This window comes from Micropterus salmoides, unplaced genomic scaffold (genome assembly GCF_014851395.1).
Source record: "Micropterus salmoides isolate LMB-PRFRI ecotype aquatic unplaced genomic scaffold, ASM1485139v1 Ms_hic_scaffold_1, whole genome shotgun sequence".
Taxonomy (NCBI): Eukaryota; Metazoa; Chordata; class Actinopteri; order Centrarchiformes; family Centrarchidae; genus Micropterus; species Micropterus salmoides.
In genome coordinates this window covers 7,185,291-7,206,694 of record NW_024040040.1, presented here as the reverse complement: position 1 = coordinate 7,206,694, position 21,404 = coordinate 7,185,291, and the positions used below count along the sequence as shown (strand labels likewise).

Sequence of the window (21,404 nt, the reverse complement as noted above, 5' to 3'; positions counted from 1 at the left end):
TTCTGCCTGCTCCTTGTTTGATCAGTTTGCCGTTTGGACTGCCTTCTCTGGTTTTGACCCTTGCCTGTCTCACCATCCCATAAGCCTTTGTACCTCCACTTGTGTAATAAAATCATGAACATGTCATTTAGCCCAGCCTCCGCCGGCTTCATTTGGATCCTTCTCCTGTTACCCTGCTTGCACCAACCATGACAGTTTATTCCTTTTAAAAATGGTGTCTTACTAAAAACTCATTGCATCATTTTTTTTGCTATTTTTTCTTTGAACTTTAAGGGTGCTTTCTCTGATTTGGTTATAAGTAACCAAATAATACCCCCAGATCCCCAAAATGCTTCCCAGCTCGTTTTTGGTTTGAAACTCAACACTGTTCAGTTTAATCACTCCCGTCCCTGCCTGAACCTGCCATGTCTAACTCGGAGTTGTAGTCCTGGTTGGAGCTGCTGTAAATCACCTTGGGACTGTATTCTCTGTCGAGTTCAGAGGCTGTGTTCGGTGCTTGTCCCATGTTCAGTATGAGGTTGCTGAGCCCTCTTTGGTTGCCTGCTCACTCAGCTCAGGTTCTAGTGCTCCTTCTGGTGGAACTCCCTGGCAGCATGCCCTGCTGGGTCCTTTGCCCCAGGCCTGAAAACATCCTCCTCCTATTGGGCCAAAGCTCCTGTGCTAGAGGTGTAAAACAAACCAACACTCCCCTAGGTGTCCTGAGCTCACAGTCTGGCAAGCGTCAGCTAATATACACTAACAAGCTAATGGCAGAGCCATAGATGTATAATAAAGCCTTCTGAGTTCTCATAATACATCCATGGGCAGAGCCTACAGTTAGCAGCAGAGCTCCAGTAAGCGACTTCCAAGTGAGAAAATGTCCGTGTTGCAACAATCCCCTGATACGTTTGTCCCAGGTGTAACTTCAAGGAACAGCTCCCAAATGGAGTTTGAGGTTGTTGTTTTTTTTCTGTGACTAACTGACCAATGAAAACTCTTGTCATCAACTAACACTTAAGTCTGCTATGAATTGTTCCTCTACTTCTTGTTTGGCATCATGCTGTAATTGGTTTGTGTTTTGCAGGGCGGGTTGCATCCATCGTTCCAACACCACTGCGGCTGATTTTAAACCAAGACTGAGGTCAGTACACTTACAGACATATAATTGTACTGTTATTTAATCAATAAATCATCAATACATCACAGGAGATAAATATTAAACACTGTTATCCTCATCATTAACCTGTGACACTACTTAATCTACCACAAGAGACAATCTTACATGCCAATGTGTGAGAAAGCTGCTGTTTGATGTCTTTGTCTGAGAGTGTGTTCAACCATGGCCGTAAATCTCATCTAACAATAGGGGGGGACAGTAAACTTTTGAAGGGGAAATAATACTGCCAAAATTGTATTTTTATATGATACGTGTACACAGAGGGAAGTTTTGCTATTATTTTTCTGGCCAACAACACAAAGCAATAGTTGTTTAAATATGACTTAAGGTCATAGGTTCACCACGTGGCCATATTATCCTAAATAACTTGCGTCCTCTAGGCTACATAGTAATTTAGGTTTCTTGTGGGATAGAGGATGTCTCTCACTATAGCCTAATATTGGTTCACACAGGATTATTGCTGTAGTAAGAGATGCGCAGATGATTATTTTTCCTGGCTGATTCCAATTACTGATTTTTTTTTTTAAAAGGTCTGACCTGCCGATTCTAATTTTGACCGATTTACGGTTTTATTTCGTTCTAAGATCTATAACTGACTACACAAACATTTTTGTAACTATTTTTTGGAAAAATCTATTTTAATTAGGATCCCCATCAGCACCAGTATAAATGTTAGCTATTCACTGGTGTTGATTATAAAATAACATTAGCATTTTCACTGGAAGGAGCTGAAATAAATTGCACACCATTTTAATTCTACTTAATTCTCCAATTTATTTGTGTGTTTAATCACAAACCACAGTAAGCTAATCTGCTTTCTTTTCCCATCAGACACACAAGCACACTCCTACACCTGTCTGACTCTCTCCGTCTGCTCTGACTTTACTTGTCAGCAGTTTTTTTTAAAAGAACTCCTGTTTCATACTTTTCACCCGCGATTCCGTTTTCACAGATGAGCCACGTGTGGAGGAGGCTTGTTGTTAATTACCGATAAAGACCACCGTGGTATGAATGACATCGTCACCAACAGCTGTGTTTACTGTTGCTTTACCTGCTCCCTGCTTTACAAAATCCACAGCGTCTATTTCTGTATGTTTCTCTGCAGATGTAGTCATCGTTGCGTCTCCTTCACTCTCGTGAATAACTTCCACACACCTAAGACATGTTTCAGCCTGTGTGTGTGTGGCTGTGACATGAGGCTACAGTCTGTGCACACATGTGAAACACAACGCATCGCAGCCTGTTTGTAACGCTCAACGTGACCGGCAGAAAATTGGATATTTGACACTGCTCGGCCCCGGTCACCGGTCAGAGCCGAGTAAGCCAAACAAAACGGCCTATTTCAGTCCCCAGCTGATCAATCTGCGCATCTCTAGCTGTAGGAGGTGACTTACAATCCAATAAGTTGTTAAACAAGCTACCGGAAATGTTATAATAACATAGCGGGCTCATAGAAAAATAATCGGTTATCATAACTTTTTGTCATGATTAATTTATTAATGACTCAGCTGCAGGCTATTAAAGACAAAAGTTCATCCAATGTTTAAAGTGCATAAAATAGCCCTGCTGTCTGCTTAACATTACTGGAGCTTCCGAAGGATTTGAACTGGTTTTCTCCGACCGGACTCCTGTGAGGGAAAGCAGGCTGTGCAAACCATTGTCAGTCACGGGAGGGGGGACTCAAAATGTTTCTAAACTTAAAACGCACTTTAATTGCCCTGTTTGCGTTTGTATTGTTTTACTATTTACACAATTATTCTAAGTATATCATATTATTTGATGGTTTTTAAGGGGGGGACACCCCCCCCGTCCCCCCCGGGATTTCCGCCTATGTGTTCAACTAAAACGTTTCGTTCATTAACCCCTGCGCGAAGTTCTTGAGATTCTCTGTGTGAGTCAAGTCTCTATGTCACACCCCTCTGCTCATTAAAACATGCTGGTACTCATTAAAGCGAAACACTACTCTGCTCATTAAAACACTATCGCACTGGCAAAATGAGTACATGTAGTTTAAACAGTTTAACAGGCCTGTGTGTGTGTGTGTGTGTGTGTGGCCATGCATGAGGTTGGTGTTGGTGTCACGTGTTTTCCTGTATGTATTTCCACCAAATTATCTCCACAGTTCTAGATATGCGCTGTGTTAAGTAATGCAGTGTTTGTGATGGACAGTATGGTTGATAATTAAGTAAGAATTTACAGTTTCTTTAGGAGAGGTAGGAAAACTGACAAAACATGCAACAAAACATTAATCATCTAATTTATGGGAGCATTAAAACCCAAGATGCAATGCAAGATCTGAACTAATAAACTATAAACTATGTAAACTAAGTAAAGAGGGTGTTGAATTGAGCTCCTATCCACAATCTTCCACAGAGGAGTATAAGAGGTTGTCAGGTTTATTCTTTTCATAGTTTCTCATCATTTGTATTTTGTCTTTGTTTCTCAGCACCAAGCCCACAAATATTGGCAAATATTTAAGATATATGCAGTAATTTCTTAAAACACTGTAGTTTCTTAACAAATGTTAGTCAAACAGGAGAAAATAGTGCATTGAAGATTAAGGTCATATAAGTGTTTGAGCATGATTGTGTGTGTATGAGAGAGTGAGAATTATAGGTTTTAAGCACTGCAAATGGCTGTAAATGTAGACAGAACAGAAACCTTAAGTGGTTGAACAGCTCTTCTGTCTGTGTTGGTCTCACTCCCCAGACAGGAAAAGGAGAGAGAAAAAGGTAATACACACACACACACACTCACACACATTTCTGTGTCCTGTAGGTAGTTTGTCGGACATGTCTGTTACAGTTTGATATTTGATTTAAATATTTAATTTAAATTTCATCACACTGAACTGTACCATATAGCTGACAGGTGTGTGTGTGTGACGGAAGAAGTGAGACAGCTTCTGTGTCTCCAGCGTTTTCTTCTCTGACACATATTTTCTGTCTCTTTCCGCTCCCTTTGCATGCATGTGTGGGAGCCTGAGCTTTCTTTTTTATTGTCAGCTTCACTGTGGTTTTATTCTCGGTGGGAGCTTGCGTTTTCTGGTTCAGTTGTGTCTCTTTTTCGGCGGTGAGTTTGCCAGCAGGTTTGCGTTTGATTCCCATTTCAGTGTTTTGCATTTTGAGTTGAACACAACCCAGTTCTTGCTGTCAGTGATTAAAGGCACTATGGAAATGGGTCCCATTCTGCAGCAACAGCAACTAATACAGTAGTACTGTTATTTCTGAAAGAGCCAGGCTGACAGACCTCAGTCGAAAGCCTTCCCTACAACTTTTGACTGTTTAGCATACGTACATAAATTTACATCTTTTAAGGATAAGCCCGTTTTTTTCCAATTTGGGTCTTATTTTTGTAGTTTTGTCCATCATTTCTGTCAGTTAATCACCAAATAAATAGCTGCTGTATAGGAAAACTTTACTATCATATTATTATCCTTTAAGCCTGATAGCGTCTTAGCTTTTCAAAGTCTTGGCTATATTAACCCTCAACCCTTTTAGCATTGTGTCTGTATTACCTGTAAATGCCTTAAAGAAGATTTAAACACCCTCACCATCACATTATTACCAAATCTTGAAAGGATTCAATACTAAGTAATAATACAAGGGTCACCTTAAACCACAAACTAATTGTATGTAGTTCAGCTTTCAAAAGGAAATGTAATACCTGGGGAAATGCATGCATCAACCGCCATATTGTCTGTCAAGTAAACTTGGAGGACTGCGTTTAAAATACAAAGAATCAACTTGTTGATCCATTGAGGCAAATCTTATAGGTTTCAATAATTTTGTGTTTCTCTTAGAATGCTAAGTATAAGTGATTTTACTGTGAGTAATCCATCAGCCTCTCACATTTCCCGGTGGCTATTTCAGATTTCTAGCACCTTTGAAACGTTCTGAAGGACATTCAAAATAGTCTGTGGCCTCTGAAATAGCTGTAGGGAAATGAGAAAACAAATGTCCACCCATGTAGGGTTCAAACACACAACCCTTAGATTGAGACTCCCCTGCTCTAGCAACTGGGCTAACCAAGCACACTAAATTATTTTCTTGAGCTCTTGAATTAATTGTGCCGTTATATTATAATGTCAGTAAAACCATGAATGAGGTAATATTGACCGTGATGCGATGAATGACGTCACCAGGACCATGGTGATGTATGGTGTTACAATGAGCAGGACGATGTAGCGCTCACCAGAAGCAACAACCATGACAGCACTTACAAAAAGCAAAGAATATGACAGGACCTGCGAATGTGACTTAGCAATGGAACTAGTACAGTGCTTGTTCACAAAGCTGATGTGATGCCTCCCTGCGCTTTTTAGACAGCGCAGTGCTTGTTCACAATGTATGTCTCATATTGAACTTTGAACTTCATAAAACTCTTACAACTCTGTTTCATTCACTACCATATCGGAGCATTTAAAGCCCTGCCCCCGCGAGCGCACCCCGCCCTCGCTGTTGCAGAACGGAGCGGCTCACTCTGAAGATGTCGTGTGTTAAAATTGCTCTAAATGACGCACTGCACTCCCTTGGGCCCACAGCAACACACCCGCCACGTGTGAGGTTGATTGGATGAGCAATTCCCGACATAATCGAAATACAAACACACAGACACAGATTCCTGCCTTTATTAGAGAGATGCATGATGATGTAGTAATAGCAAATACCATCCACATCATGGGGATCTCTGTCCTGCCAGTCGAGAGTGTAGGTTTATTGCTTGTGTTTTATCCTGGAAACAAACACAGATGACTAGCAGGACATATCACTCCACCACGCAAGGTAACAGACTGTGGACACATAAATGAAGTATGTTCTAAAAAGCCAGAATTTGGAGGATACCCACTTGTCTAACTCAGACTGCTAAAGTCCATCTCTTTAATGTCTTAGTGAGCGTAAGTTAGTAAGATAGACTAGAATCTGAAGCTATCCTTTAAATACTTTGCTGTTTTTTTGGAAGCCCTTAGCTGCTCCCAGTAGCGTTCTCATTGAAATGAATGAGGAGACTGCATTTTTTTGACACAGCAGTATTCTCAGTCTGAACACAGGCAATCCGAGAAACTGACAAGTTCACTGAATGTGCCCCGAACGCTTGTTGACTACGATATGCACAGCAAGGATGATTTTGCATAATTTGTTTTGTAAAGAAGTAGATTTAGCCATGGAAACATTTAAATGAAATCTGTCTTGCTTTCTCTTCTTTCTTTCTGTCTAACATAACATGGATCTTCTATTCCTAACACAGACACCCGCCCTCTCTCTTTCATACACACACACACATGCAGATCAGTCCCATAAGGGTCAGACAGGTTGACTACGTCAAACTGACAGAGCGAGAGAGAGAAAGAGAGAGAGAGAGATCCCCAATTTATGAGTCTGTGAGAGTGAGAAGGGGGGGCAGGTCTTTGCAGTCTTTGCATAGCCCCTATGGTTTCATAAATCTCCTCTCCTCATCTTCCTTCCTCTCATGGCTTAAGACGGGCTCCATTTTCTCTGGTTTACTTAATTCCTTCCCTGGGCTAAATTCATTTAATTCTTACATACAAAGTGTGTGTTTGGTTTTGTGGTTTGTGTGTTGTCTTTGATTTTGTTTTTAAATAGGTTTTTGAAGCCCCCCCCCCCCCCCCCCCACACTCACACTCACACTCACACTAAGCCTAACATAACTGGATTAGGACTCAGCCATAGAGAGAGAGAGAGAGAGAGAGGGAGTGAGAGTGGGTATTGAGGTCAACCTAATAAACATTCCTCTCATATGTCAGCCTGGCTTCAGTGACACACAGTATGTGTTTCAACCAATAACCAATGATAGAACATGATATATTTGAAATGGTTTTGATGAGGATTTACTTGTAATGGCACTGTATATATACGGTTCGCCTCCTTGTTGTTTCTGTCCATGTTTTTATTAGAACGTGAAAGTGTGTGGTATCACACATCAAACAACTGCATCTGTTTCTGTAGTTTCGTCAAATATACAAAACAATAAGAAGAAACAATTATCTCTCTCTTTATCTATCTACATCTCTGTCAATTCAATTTAATTTAATGGGGCTTTACTGGCATGGAAAACACTTAAAAAATAAGAGAGAGCGAGAGATGGAGGAAAGAGAACACAGTATGTAAACACACTGAAAAAAACTGAAATACAACAATAATAGGACCAATCATAATTGTAGCAACGGGTGTCGAGCAGGAAAATCAGGGGACCACATATCCAGGCTCCACAGCTCTGGAGTCAGAAACACCTGCAGAAAGCGACACAAAGAGAGAGGAGAGGGACGAGAAAGCTCTAAACCACGGGAGAGGGAAGAAGTCGAGTTAGTAACATGCATTAATTGGATAAGAATGCATACAGATGGAGAGGCAGAGATGGAGAGAGGAGCCCAGTGCATCATGGGAAGTCTGGCTTCACTGATATAAATGTGCAGGACAAAATAAAAGACACACCTGTCAGTATAACGCAATACAATTCAACCGCATCACAAACTACATCCTCCAAAATGATCATACAGTTGAATTGTTCATACTGTAATAGTTTCCAATAGCAACAATTGAACTGCCGTGGTTACTCATTTTTTAAATTTTGCAATAGTAAGTTATTCTAATTTCTTAAGCCTGATAAATCCTGATCGGTGCATTGAGATATGTGACCTCACTTCACCCACCTCTTTAGTGAAATAACTAAAACTGTATGAAAAACCTCTCCATCAGTTGACTGACTGGATTATGGGAGCTCATTAATCCTGTGAGTCACAGCCTCCTTTCCATGTCACCATTTACAACATGAGATACAAAAGTGTTGTCACAATACCTAAATTGCGACTGTGATATGATACCTTCCTAAATATGTCCAAACAAATACTAAAACCTGTAAGTAATGGAGTTATGGCCTTATTATTATTATTATTATTATTATTATTAGGGTCCTAAATCTTCTTCTGTCTAAATCTTCTACTGTCTTTTGTCTTCTTGCTACAGCTTAACCAGATGTCACTTTATATTTTTGTAACTCTGGCACTCTTTTATCTGCAGCTTGATGTTTTTGTGTGATTTCTTGTTATCATAAGCTCAAAATCTTCTTTGTTGTCTCTGATTTGTCTGTTAGAAAACACACTAAGCAGAGAAGGCCACATGCTTTTTCTTTGTCTAATAGTCTCTCTGTCTCTTTCTCGTTCTGTCATGCTAGAGATGTTGATCGAGTGTGTGAAGAACAAGGATTTGAAGAAGGTGAGTGACAATCAAATCAATAATTAATGTTTCAAAATTCATCCATCACAGATATGGTTTTGTCTGAAAGCTTTAGGCTACTTTGGAGACTTTAAGTCTACCTCAGACCTGTTTATTGTCTACACTGTAACAACTTTCTCACACAATTTCAAGAAAACTTAGAATAGGGCAGAGTGACCAGATGTGAACAGGTGAAATTTGGGACAGAGGAGTTGGCAGTAAGCGTGGCCTCCAGTACATTCAGTGTCAAGGAACTGTAAAGTCAAACACGTCAGGTGTCGGGACAACTGCTCGTAATTTGGGACTTTCCCGAATTTACCCTAGAATAGGTGGGGGTTAATGAAGACAACCCAGGCCCATCGAAAAAAATCAAGTACAATTAATTAAAAATGGTACTATTTAAGAAGTTAAAGTTTTAGCATGGACTCTGCTATCACAACATAGGGGTCTATTTGGATCCATTTTTGCTTCTGGATATTTGATATTTTCAAATCAAGGTGAATCAGCTAAATGTCCAAACCACAGATGGTTGTTAAAATTTATGAAATTTGTTTCCTGTTTATATGTAGCCAAGCCAGTAGCAAGGGTAAAGGTGTGTTGTGGGAGGAAATTTTAGGATTTTCCAGAACCTGTTTGGAACACTCTTACAAAATGAGGGTGTTTATCTTTAAATCACAGTAATAAATTATTTTGGACGGATCGCTCAAGTGAAGGAACATGAAAAACCAAATTGGATAAACCAAATTTTACGGTTTATTAAGTAAATAAACGAAAACAAAAAATTGATTAAGTGGTGTCGAGAGACTGCTCCAGCAGAGTCTGCTGGCAGAGAGAGAAAGTGTGGTGCCACCGATTGTATAGGAGGAGTTAGTTGATTGGGTGCTACCTGAAACAAAGAACAGAAGCCAAGTACACACACACAAAAAAAACACATTTCCCAACGATACACTACCTGCAGAGCACCAAACAGCAGACAGACAGACTAGCTGGTGAACAGACAGATAGAGTTGGTGGTGGAGACCACAATCATAGGCTGGATATAAACAAGACTAAAAGAATACTAATGTTTCTCTGCATCTGCATGATGTATAAATAGGCGATGGTTTGTTAACACATTTTCCATCAACTATAGCTTTAAGTGAAATGAAAAGTGCTGTAGTATTCAGTTGAAATATTGCCACACATTTATCTTGTTTTTCATTGTAAAGCTCATTTTACCCCTATTTCACCAAAAGGTGCAGGAGCTGCACCTGAAGGGAGCAGACCTCACAACGCTGGACTCATCAGGCTGCAGTTTACTGCACCATGCTGTCAGTGCGGGAAGCAAAGAGATGGTCCGCTACATCCTGGACAGTGGTAACTGATTAAAACCGGTAGCATGAAAGATTAGCTCAAATTAAATTGTAATCAAACTATTGATAATACATTCAGGCTTCTGGACCACAAAATATATCATAATGGATTTATAAAAGCTGTCTAGATTTGGACAAAACACAAGTCCTTAAAGTTTTCTTTAACCTTTGTGTTTGGCATTTGAAGTCCTGGTTAAATCTTAAATTTTTTTATTTTTTTACAGCTCTCGAAAGCATCACACAATCTCAGAACCCATCAGCTTTTGTCTGACAACGATTTAGCCTCTGGGGCAAATGTTTTGGGGCTTCCTGTTGCAAGAGCCTAAGCTCGCTCAAATGTGATTGGTCAATACTTCTCAGTCTACAAATGAAAACCAGAACGCTCCTGATACCCAAATCTTGTCCCTTGCCTACAGATTCTGCATTCATATGCAGATATCTATTTTGGAGATTAAGCATCCCGCTACTTTGGTGCTAATTGTTGTCAGTGAACGTACAATAGATGGCTAATGCAGAACAGCTGCATATGAACTCAATTTGTTGGACACTTGGTTGGAATGTCATAGTTTAATTTGCACTCTACAGATAGGAAAGTAATAACAGTGAGAAATTAGGATCCGTGTTCCACTATTATAGGAAGATGTGAAATGTATTGGACTCAGTTGTTTTTATCATGAGATTTGGAAAATATAATTCTGAACTTTAATTAAGGAAAGGTTCATTATGTTCAGAGTGTTGTTATACATTGTGTTGTTATAAAGCTATATAATGCACGTTCTTTTTGCTCAAGAGTTATTTGTCACCATCTCACTGATTCAGTTTTTAATTTGAGTTCACAGAAAACCAGTGGACATAGAGAAATGTTTTGATTGACTTTTTACTGTGCCAGTGACACTGAGCAATAATAATCTGGTCTGATGTTGCAGTTATCTCCTCTCATCTCTCTGTTTTCCAGCTCCAAGTGACCTGCTTGATGTCACAGAAAAGCTACAGTAAGTAGAATCACCTTTTATCTTCTAAACCATTCAACAATTCAAGTATTAAAGTTGAATTAAACTAATTAGGAAAGAATTTGTGTTTTTAATTTTGTTTTAATCCTTTGATTGTCCTCTGACCACAATAAAATGTTTTATGGACATATTGTTGGTGAGAAAACTTTGTGCCATGACTGTAGCACCAGCTTTGACTTTGTTCCACACTGGACCAAATTTGAAAGAGAATAAACATAAGAACCCAAACAAAAGCAGTAGGGTGCCAGATCATAAATGGTACTCGACTCCCAGAAGATGTCAGAGGCTGTTATCTCATGCTCGCTCTCTCTCTCCCTCTCTGTCTCTGTTCTCTGGACCACCAGTGGGGAGACGGCCCTTCATCGAGCTGCATCTCTGTGTCAGAGGACCATATGTCATTATCTGGTAGAAGCAGGAGCCTCGCTGATGAAAACAGACCTACAGGTAGGTTCAGTACACATGTATGTATGTTTTTTTTTACACCTATTTCTAAATAGCCTGCTAATTTAAAACTCTTAAAAGTCTCAAACAGCTATTTCTGTTTTTCCAACTGAAAAGAAAGAACATGTTCCTGTTTTGCGCATTTCAAATTGGCCATAAACTTTTTATTTATTTATTTAACAGATGATAAAGTAATCAGATGTAATGTTTACAATAAGCAGACAGATTTTGTTTGTGCCAGATCTCATATGCTGAGTAACCAGATCAGTTTCCTGTTCCTCAAGTTTATACTCATGCATTACACATTCCCTATATTTATGGTGCGCTCTGGTGTTTATACCATTTAAATTATCTTTTGGCCTGTCTATTATTGTCCATCAAGAACATATCAAGCATTCTCCACAGCCTGGCAGTTCAACTACCTTAGGTCTACAGGGCTCCCTCCTCCATTTGTCTCCCCACGTTAGCCTGATGTGGTTACGAATAAAGGAAACACGAATGTTGAGCCTGTGACACCTTCAGAAGGCTGATGGCCTATAAACCCAACTCCAAGCTTCATTGTGTCCCAACTCAAACACTCCTGAATGTATTACTCTTTTTATGCTTAAATATATATTTTTAGCTCCTAACCCTGAGTGCAAAAGTTGTCAGGCAGTGGAAGGAACACTTTGAGAATCTCTAGGACCCGACGGACAACGCCTTCTGGTGAAGGCTCTGGGGTCGTCTTGCCCATTTCTCTGCCAGAGGTCACTAAAGTAGTCCAAAAGCCCTGCAGTGGCAAGGCACCAAAATGTATATTCTCCCTGAAATGCTGAACACTCAAAACTAGGTATTATGGGGCTGACTTGACACATCTTTTCAGTGTCACATGGAGGTCTGTGAAGGTGCCTGTGGGCAGAATGGGATTCAATTTTAGTATTCAATCTACGTTTTATCCTTCACCTATGGTCATGAGCTTTAGGCAACCCAAGAAATTTGATCCTGAAAACAAGCAGTGAAAATGAGACTCCCTTGTTAGAGAGAGAGAGAGAGAGAGAGAGAGGGTGAGGAAGCTTGACATCCAGAAGAAGTGTTGAAAGTCAGTCAGTTGAGGTTCAGCATCTAATCAGGATTTCCAGCACTTCCAACTGGGAGCAGACCCTGGGGCAGACCCAGAACATGCTGGAGGGATATATCCCATCTGGCCTGGGAAAGCCTTGGGATCCCCCAGGAAGAGCTGGGGTATGTGGGTTGACAAAGGGAAATCGAGGCTTTCTAACTTTGCCTGCTGCCACTGTGACACAGAGCAAACTGCAGAATAAGATGATTGAGTGCATGATTGAACTTTTTTTTTCTTTGCTAGGTCAAGAACCATTGCAGATATGGATCCATTATAACACTGTGTGCAATAGCGCACAACACAAATTAAACACGACAAAGTACTTTGCACTGTGAATAAACTTGATCATTTCTCTTGGAACCACCGCTGGTTGTCAAAATAACAGTTTGGAAAATTGCATTTCAGACTTGTTTTAGGAAAGGTCGGGTTCTGCTGGTGAAGTCTGCCATTTGTGTGTGTTTGGAGGGGGTGGGGTGTGCGCCCCAAATATGCATCTTCTTTCATTTTTTTGTTCAGTTTTCCACGGAGGCTTCAACCGAGTAGAAAACCCTTCTAACTGGCTGGACTCAGCAATGACCTAGATACAGAGAGGGAGAGGGGGGGAAAGAATGGAGAGTGTGAGACAGAGACAGACAGTGAGAGAGAGCGCGATGAATGGATAGAGAGACAAATGACTTGAGAAGGCTATGATTTTGACATTCGCGATAAATTACTCTGTTTTATCTTTACATCTCTCTGCAGTCACCACTTAGGGTCTCTCTCTCTTCACTCACTCTCACTCTGGGAATGTTTCCATATCTGGTAGAACCCTAAAGACAAACGCACACACACTGGACTCGTCTAATTAGAGTCTCTGGAAGTGCTTCAGCATAATGGCCCCATAAACAACCACTCAGAATATGTGTTGTGTGTGTGTGTGTGTCCTCTCAAGGACACATGTTGTTTATTTAATTTCAAATTCAGTTGTTTCTCATTATCTCATTTTTATCAGTTGGAGACAAAGCTACTTACAACACTTTTCAGTTAGAGAGAAATGTGAAGTGGAAAACCCAGGCGAGAGCTGCCCTGTAAACTTGTAAACTATCACACACATTTTAGACACCGCAAATGGAAGCCTAATGAAACACCACAGTCTCTCCAGCATAGAGGAGAGGAGAGGCTGTGGCAAGTGGGGATAAGACTCTAACCCAACAAATCCTGTCTTGCTTTTAACAAGACACAATGTCTAAAGCCCAGTGTTCATCACAGCTCACAGTGTAAAAGTGTTAGACAGAATGAAGAACACACTGATGATGTTGCAATTGTTAGAGTTGTAGGAGAAACACCGCTTTAATAAACACTCGTCGCCGCTGCACCACCCTATTTAATTATAGGGAAATTAAAACAAATTTACTAAAACTTGATTAAGAATTTGATCAGTCTCTGCAGAAGGAATTGGATTCTTTTGATAGATTGACCTGTACTTCCGCTTCAAAGAAAACACATAGACAACTTTTAACTGATTTAATTAGGGTATTTATTTATAGCTAAATACCTAATAAATGAGGAATTAATAATGAAAACAACAAACACAACAGATGAATAGCAGATATCATGATAAAACAAACCTGAACTTATTGAAAAAAGTGAGGTGGTGGTGCTTTCTGGTGTTGTGTGCAGAGTTCAGGCCGCCCGGCAGTGGGATGCAGTTACACTCCCAGGTGACTCCTGTAGAGCAGCTGGTCCGGTGTTGTGCTGGGTTTTGCATACCCGCCGAGAAGTGCGTGCACCTCACGGGAGGTAACACTGGTATATGCTGAGAAAAGAGGTGGATATATATCTCGGCATGAAGCCTACATCAACTGTTCTGCCGAATTATACATCCACCTCTCAAGTTACTTTTCAGACACTTTGCCGTGCACATTGATCAAATGCGGTTATCAGCGCAGATTTATACTGAATGTCAAAGAAGGCTACTTCTACTAGGTGTAATAAAATATAGATGACTCTAAACATTCATAAAATATATACTTTGAATCATTTATCAACATTGATGAATCCCACAAAGAATATTATATCATTTTTAACAGTACTTGGAAATGCATGCCATTCTCGCGGGCATGCAGGACTTGGCATAATACCGGCAGTCTTGTTGTAGGGCCAAGAACCGGGCGTGCACAGTGCACAGGAAGATGAAGGACTAGCTGTTTCTTCTGTTCTAACCCTTTTTGCGTTAGAACAGAGCAAGCTTCTTTTCAGAAACTTAGCTGGATTTCTTAATTAGGTAGCTTGCTGATTATCCTTAATTCAGACCTGGCTCAAAAGAAAGAATAATTACCCATCTTGTATGATGGACATCTGGCAAACCTTACCTCAGACCAAATGTTGGGAGAGAAGACAGTGTTTGTGTGTATGTTTAGTCTCTTGTGATTGCTAAAACAATCATAGAGAAGGTATATGGTTCTTCACATCGTGTACCTTCTCAGCGGTGAGAAGCTCTTGTCTTTCTTGGCAAGTCTTCAAAATGACACCTTTAAGAGAGAGACGTGTGGTTGAATCTGATCTGAAGGGTCTCGGGCTTATTCGATGGCAGTGACAATGTCAATGTGTGAGACTTCATTGTTCTCATTACAGAGTCTGACAGTACCAGAGGTCTGACTGTTTTAAGAGACCGCAGGTTCATTAAAATCCAAATGGTTCATCTTGAGAAGCATGAAAGCAAACAGTCGATCTGCTCATTAGATAATGAGGTACACTATCTGGTGTGTGAATTTTACTCGCTTGCGCAGATATGGATAAATTCTATGCTATTAGTCAGCAGATCATTTTACATGCGTAGGGAGATATAGTTCAAGCAGACAACAGGCTCTGTCGTGTTTCGTGCGCATCGGGATTAGTTTGATTCAGTCTCCTGTGCTAGATATCTGTCAGACTATCATCATAAATAGCCTGGTTTCCCAAATGTTCATACTAGGCTCAAAGTCTAACCCATCACTGGTTATGTGCACAGTTTCATTTGATGTTGCCCAATATATTCAGAATATTAACAAAAGACAATGGTGCCTGAGAAGAATCGGCGAAATCAGATGGGGCAGTGCGAGCTGGGCCAAAATGACACAAGGCAACACAGCAGCCATGGCCCCCATTAAATTCCTGCCCTGGATGTAATGTTCCTGCAACTCTCCTTAATCAGTTAACAAATATGTATCTCAGGACTAAAGAGGAAAATATGATTTTTTTGTTAAAAGGCTATTTTGAAAAAATGAAACCTAATAATAATAATAATAATAATAATAATAAAATGTTTTTTTGGTGCTCAATAAGGACAATTGATCACCAGATGAGTCTGTTGGACTCAAACAGGTGTGACTGGTTGACAATTAAAATGGTACTTCACTTTTAGACTTACTAAGTACCAGAATCAGTACTAGAATATTAATTACTTGTTATTTGATTTTTTTTTTTTACATTTAGATGTAGCATGTCCATTGTTTTTATGTTATGCTAGGTTTTGAACTTGAATAGTTTCCAAAATAGACGTGCACAGACTGTAAATGCACAGTTTTGCAGAGTTTGAGTGAGAAATCGATAACAAAGACGTGGTAATTGAATGCATTAGTGCCAAAGCGATGCAATTTCCTCCACACTTTAGTCCAGAGACACTGCTGTTGTCCTGACTTATTATTGAAAAGTGAACACAGTATTTAGAAATCCATGTAACCAACTGTACAATCTTTAATAAGTGACAATGAACTAAAAGTTGATGACAATGTGAACAGAGCTTCTGTGGTAAATAGCCAAAGTAAAAGCACCATAATACACTCTGAGCTGTGATAGTAACAGACGCAGAAAGGTCAGGGGGACTTCACGACATCCTGGCCTTTAGCTGTTGACATAGCTTAATGTGGACTGTAAATGTTGGGCTGCTTGTAGAATAAAAGAAAGGACAAGCAGCTGAAAAATAATCTCTCTGTTTTTCTGTGTTTCTTCATCAGGGTGAAACTCCTAAGAACAGGGCGGAGAAGGCTAATGATTCTGAACTGGCGGCGTATCTGGAGAACAGACAGCATTACCAGATGATACAGAGAGAGGACCAGGAAACAGCTGTTTGAAAGGGTTCAACTCTTTATGAACAGGATGTGGATGAAGAAACTGCTGTCTTCTTCCTTATCTTCATTAGAGTGACAGTAGCTCATTTAGGGCCGTGTGATAGGAGGACTGGTTCGCAGATTCCAGTTTGCTGCTGACCTTCCTTGAAAGCTCAGAGTGCAGACTAAGAGTGAAGCTTTGCCACAGCTGATCTCAAGATGCATTAAATAATGATTATGGCTGTGATTACAATGATGGTTACACTGAGGGTTGAAGCTTTTGTTAATGAGGTGAAGATATACAGTGAGATTAAAAGAGATCCATGAAGTCATTCCTTTTCATTTTGAGTAGCTCAAAAATAAAAAATGTTCTGAGGCCAAGACAATAGAAATCACTTTGGGGTTATCAGGATGTTGTTACTGACTTTGAATAGCATTCATCAAAACGCTTTCGTATCAAACTATTTCAAAAGGACTCATTTGGCACTAAAAGCGATCATTTATCATAAATTAGTGATAATGTAATGTTTTCCGGGGTCAGATTGTCTTAGTATCAGAATGTTGTTGTTGAAGAATCTCAGGACATTTATTTTATAAAAATCAAAGACTAAAACTGTAAAGCCAAGTTAGAGTAGTTTTATTTAGATGCTGCAATGTGCATTACACGCCTTATCAAAATGTAAGAACTGAAGGGGTACGATGAATTATGAAAATATCTCGTGTGTGCAGTGTTGACATTTTGGACTGAAGATGGCACTAGATGAACGGGGGAACCCCTGGAGAGAAAAACGGTCTCTCCCAAGAAAAAAAGAAGCAAATGGTCAAGGGATCAAAACCATTAGGAGACCTCCTCTTGGGACCATGAATATCTTTAGCTAATTTAATGTAAATCAGACCATTAGCTTATAATTTGCACTGCACCAAAGGTTGAAAATGTATGACAGAATGGTGTTAAGGTCAGTGGATCTTGAAGTATTGATGAATGGCAGTATCAGGTTTCATGGCAATCTAGTAGATATCAAGAGATCTTTTTTGGATAGTGTTGGACAGACCTAACTATGCTACTACTCCATCCATGAGTCCTGAATAGTTACTGCCCTGTTTGTTGGAGTGAAGCTCTGTGATTATTTCACAGACCATAAATGCCATCTTAAGTTATGTTGTGAACCTGCTTTACTCTAAAATGTTTTGATAGGTCTTACCTCACCCAAATGACTTTATCAATATATTGTATTTTCCCGATTTATATCAACATATTCTAGATTTTATGAATATTTATGTTTGCAAAATAATCCAAAAGTGGGAATTTTCTGGTGCCTGTACTAGGATTGAATGTCTTAAGTGAATTTCTGGACTGAGATTACTCCTCAGTCCATTTTAAGCATCCATCATGTTTCAATCAAATTAGATCATGATACACGCAGTGTACTTACACCCAAGAAAACAAATGTTCATATTTTCAGGTTGTTTAAGTCAAGAAAAAATAAGTCTCAAGTTATGTCTGATTATTATATTTAGTTGTGCCAAATTTGAAAGTTTGTTTACATTTAGAGATATCAAGCATGCAAATAATTATAGAGCTAAATAGCAACAACCTAAATCCCACATTTTCTCTCCACTCACTGACTGTTTTGAAACTGTAATGTGAACTGTGTTGAGTTCAACATCAACGCTGAGCTATAAGGGACATTTAGATTTTAGGGGCACTTACAGACAGTCACGTGCATTTGTTAGGATTACATTACTTAGCAAAAACTAGCAAGTCGACAACTTTGCTAACACCGGGAAACATCAAGCAAGTGCGACAACACAAGACACAGCAAGCCAGCTAATAAGTTATGTCTTACTCATCCAACAGCAAGGACACCAGCTCGGCATCTGTTCTGCGTCCTCTCAGCTCTTTTATCACTCAGAGTAAAAGCCAGTCCGATATTTACTCTGGTCCGGTGTCATGCTCGTTCACTTTTTCTCTTCCTCGCTTCCTCCGACGTCGTCTTTGGTCTCCTCACACCCTCTGCCATGATGTCCATACTGAGAATACCGAGCTATCTTCTTCCAAAGAACATACATTGTACATACTTTTTGCTTCTTCTTATAGCTCACTTGCTGAAGAGTCGGGTTGGTGCATTAAAGTATTACGACACAGTCGAGAAGGGTTTCGTGCACGGGATTCCAATGCTACATAGTAGCACTAACTGGCGCCCTGGCCCAAAGTGACAAAGACAGAGACACCATTCATCCTATTACAAGTCAGTGTAAAAAGTGTTGCTTTAAAGTCAAACCTCCCTTTTAATATCTGTCATCATTTATTCCTTTGAAATTGAATGTGGAATTTAAAAAAAAAAGACACAACCTCCAATCCAGATGTAAAAAAAAGTGTAGCCCTAATAGTCAGACTAACATTAGACAATGACTGCATTTAAATAGACACAGGTGTGTTTATACCTGTAAACATCACACACTTTCAGACACCAGGGTAAATTATGATCTTTACTGTAATGCCCAGCAGGAAACCAGTCACCACTCATTACATGACCATGGTTTTTTGTAAAGCTGTTTCACACACAACCCCACACAAAGCTTACTGTAGTATAGCTACATGTGATTTTGTAAGTCTTCTGCAGCTTTGCCTCAGTCTTTAATTAAGGTTTTGCCGTCTTTCTGCTAATAATCGCAGGTCTGAAATTGACTTGCTGGAGATACATATTTCAGAAATGTCTTTCATCTCGCCCATTGTCTCCTGGGATTGGCTCCAGCCCGTGATCTTCCAAGGATAACTGGGTATAACAAATGGATAGATGGGTAGATGGATGTTTTTTCATTTGCATTGCCACACGACTGGCAGACAATTTTTGATGACATAACTGATTTACACAAGTTTTGTGTAGAGCTGTGAAAATAACCATCTCATCACTAAACAAGGGATCTAGTTCATTTCCAGTGCAAATGTTTTGTCCTGCGGGGCAACAAGAATACACAGAGATTTGAACTAGGAGGACCTTGAACCAGCTGGACCTTCAGACCTTTGCTCTGTATTTGGACTCCTAGATTTTGCAAACTGAAGATTTGCAAATGATGAAAGGCACTGTGCAGCAAGTGAACTAACCTCCAACCTATTTCAATCATAGTTGAAGAAAAAAAAATGTTTCTGTGCACCAGGATTTTTGAGGGTTTATTATTTTTAAACTAAACTAACTAAACTTTGTACAGTAAATTATTGGAATACTCTCAGACTTTGAATCAGCAAAGCGGCTGCTGAAATAATTGGCAAACCAAAAACACGAGCCTCAAACTAGCCTCACTGATTTTTAGATTTTATTTTGCCTGTGAATTTTAGCATTTGGGATGTGTTGGTGTCTTCAGATTAGCTTTGCATTGACAAACCTGTGTGTACTGCATCGCAAGGGTGTATAGCAGGTTAGATCTTTTTTTTAATTACATCTGTGGCCAATCTAGGCTTTACTCTCTCATGTGTTAATTTCTTTTATCTGTCTTTCTACTTCTGCATTTGTTTTGAAGTTCTTTGATATTTGTACAATTTGTTTTTGAGATAAATGTGAAGATAATAAAGCAGTAAATCTGAGAATGACTTGTGTTTTTTCTTGCATCTTTTGTGTTTTCCCAAATTACACACCACACACACTAGCAAAGTGAATTTAGCATTTAATTGTTTGTGTTTCTTACGGCAAACACCCATGGTTCAACGGTAAGGGCCAAGTAAAATGCCACGTCAGGCAAGTAAATTTAGAAACTGACTTGGCTGATCGGGCAAGTGACATGAAAGTGACACAATGTTTTGGTGTAATTTATTATCACACTGTAGCCTCTACCCTCTTCTTTGTCGGGGAAGAGAAAGAGAGAGAAGCAGCCCAATGCAATATCCACACAGAAAAGCAAAACATTAAAGGTTGTCGTGGTACGGACACCAATGAAAATTAATATTGGTACTAACAATGATAACATTAATAATAGGACTAATTATAATAATTGTAGCAGCGGGAGTCAAGCAGGAACCTGGGGGCAGCAGAAAGTCTACAGTAATCTTCCATGACCACCCCAACCCCCTGCCTAGTGTGTGTTTTAACGTTGAAAGTCATCTAGTTTAAACTAGGCATTACGTTGCAGAAAGGGTGTCTTTATTGTCCACAGCTTGGCTGTTAATCTTGTTATCATGACAAACGCCTACCTCGGCAGAGGAATCAGAGTCCGTACTTGGTCTGGGAAGTGTGGGAGCAACACCTTTATGGTTGGGAGTGTGAAAACAGCTTTTAAATCCAGAGAAAGTCAAAGCAGGGTTGTTACTGCCTGTGATCTCCTCAAACACTTACCTACGGTCCCATGTGTCTGGGTAAGAATAGCTTGGCTATCACTACACTACAGAGGTGATACATGCTGCAAAGGTTCAGTTTAGAAAACACTGCTGCAAAACAGGCGGAGTACTACCGGAAAAGACAACAGGAGTGACTCAAAGCACAGGAGTAAATCACAAAAAACTAGCTACTGGAAAAACACTAGAGGCAGATTTAAAAAAGATTTTGAAATCAGATTAGATCACCTAATTAAATCTTGTTTTTTAGGATTGGGATACCTTTGATCCAAAAAAAACAGAAGGGTGGATTCAGGGTGGATTGTATAAAAACAAAATGTAATATCTATCCATCGTCAACCACCTATCCTGTGCACAGGGTTGCGGGAAATCTTAAAAGGTTTGGATCTGGATCATGGTGATCCATTCCATTGTTACTTTGAAAAAAATGGCACAAAAGTAAAATGGCTTACTTTATCCTGGATCGCAAAACATGGGGTTTCCAAATCCGGATCACCCTGATCCAGATACAAACCTTCCAAGAATACCAAATCTAGATTACCAGCGCTCGAAATGGGACTACATATCACAATGTAGACTGCTAGCTATATAAACAACAACAGGTTGAATAACCAGCGGGGAGTCACTTTACGTCACTTGTGGGGTCACTTTACTTTGAAAAAACAGCACGATTACACAACGACGGTTGAGGTCAATGGCAACTGGACTTTGTAGAAAAAA

The 21,404-nt window shown here is 39.7% G+C and overlaps 1 protein-coding gene across 6 annotated transcripts in view; it reads left to right on the top strand.

Moving 5' to 3' along the window:
• The window catches only part of LOC119900707 (diacylglycerol kinase zeta-like), a 110,390-nt gene extending 90,444 nt beyond the window's left edge, over positions 1-19,946 (top strand). For all 6 annotated transcript variants that reach the window (XM_038715941.1, XM_038715932.1, XM_038715923.1 and 3 more), the window contains 7 exons: positions 1,064-1,120; positions 3,866-3,888; positions 8,348-8,388; positions 9,624-9,744; positions 10,696-10,732; positions 11,095-11,194; positions 16,265-19,946. In XM_038715941.1, coding sequence (XP_038571869.1) covers positions 1,064-1,120; positions 3,866-3,888; positions 8,348-8,388; positions 9,624-9,744; positions 10,696-10,732; positions 11,095-11,194; positions 16,265-16,381 — 496 coding nt within the window. In that variant the 3' untranslated portion in view covers positions 16,382-19,946. The remainder of the gene's footprint in view (positions 1-1,063; positions 1,121-3,865; positions 3,889-8,347; positions 8,389-9,623; positions 9,745-10,695; positions 10,733-11,094; positions 11,195-16,264) is intronic.
• Positions 19,947-21,404: the final 1,458 nt, after the last annotated feature.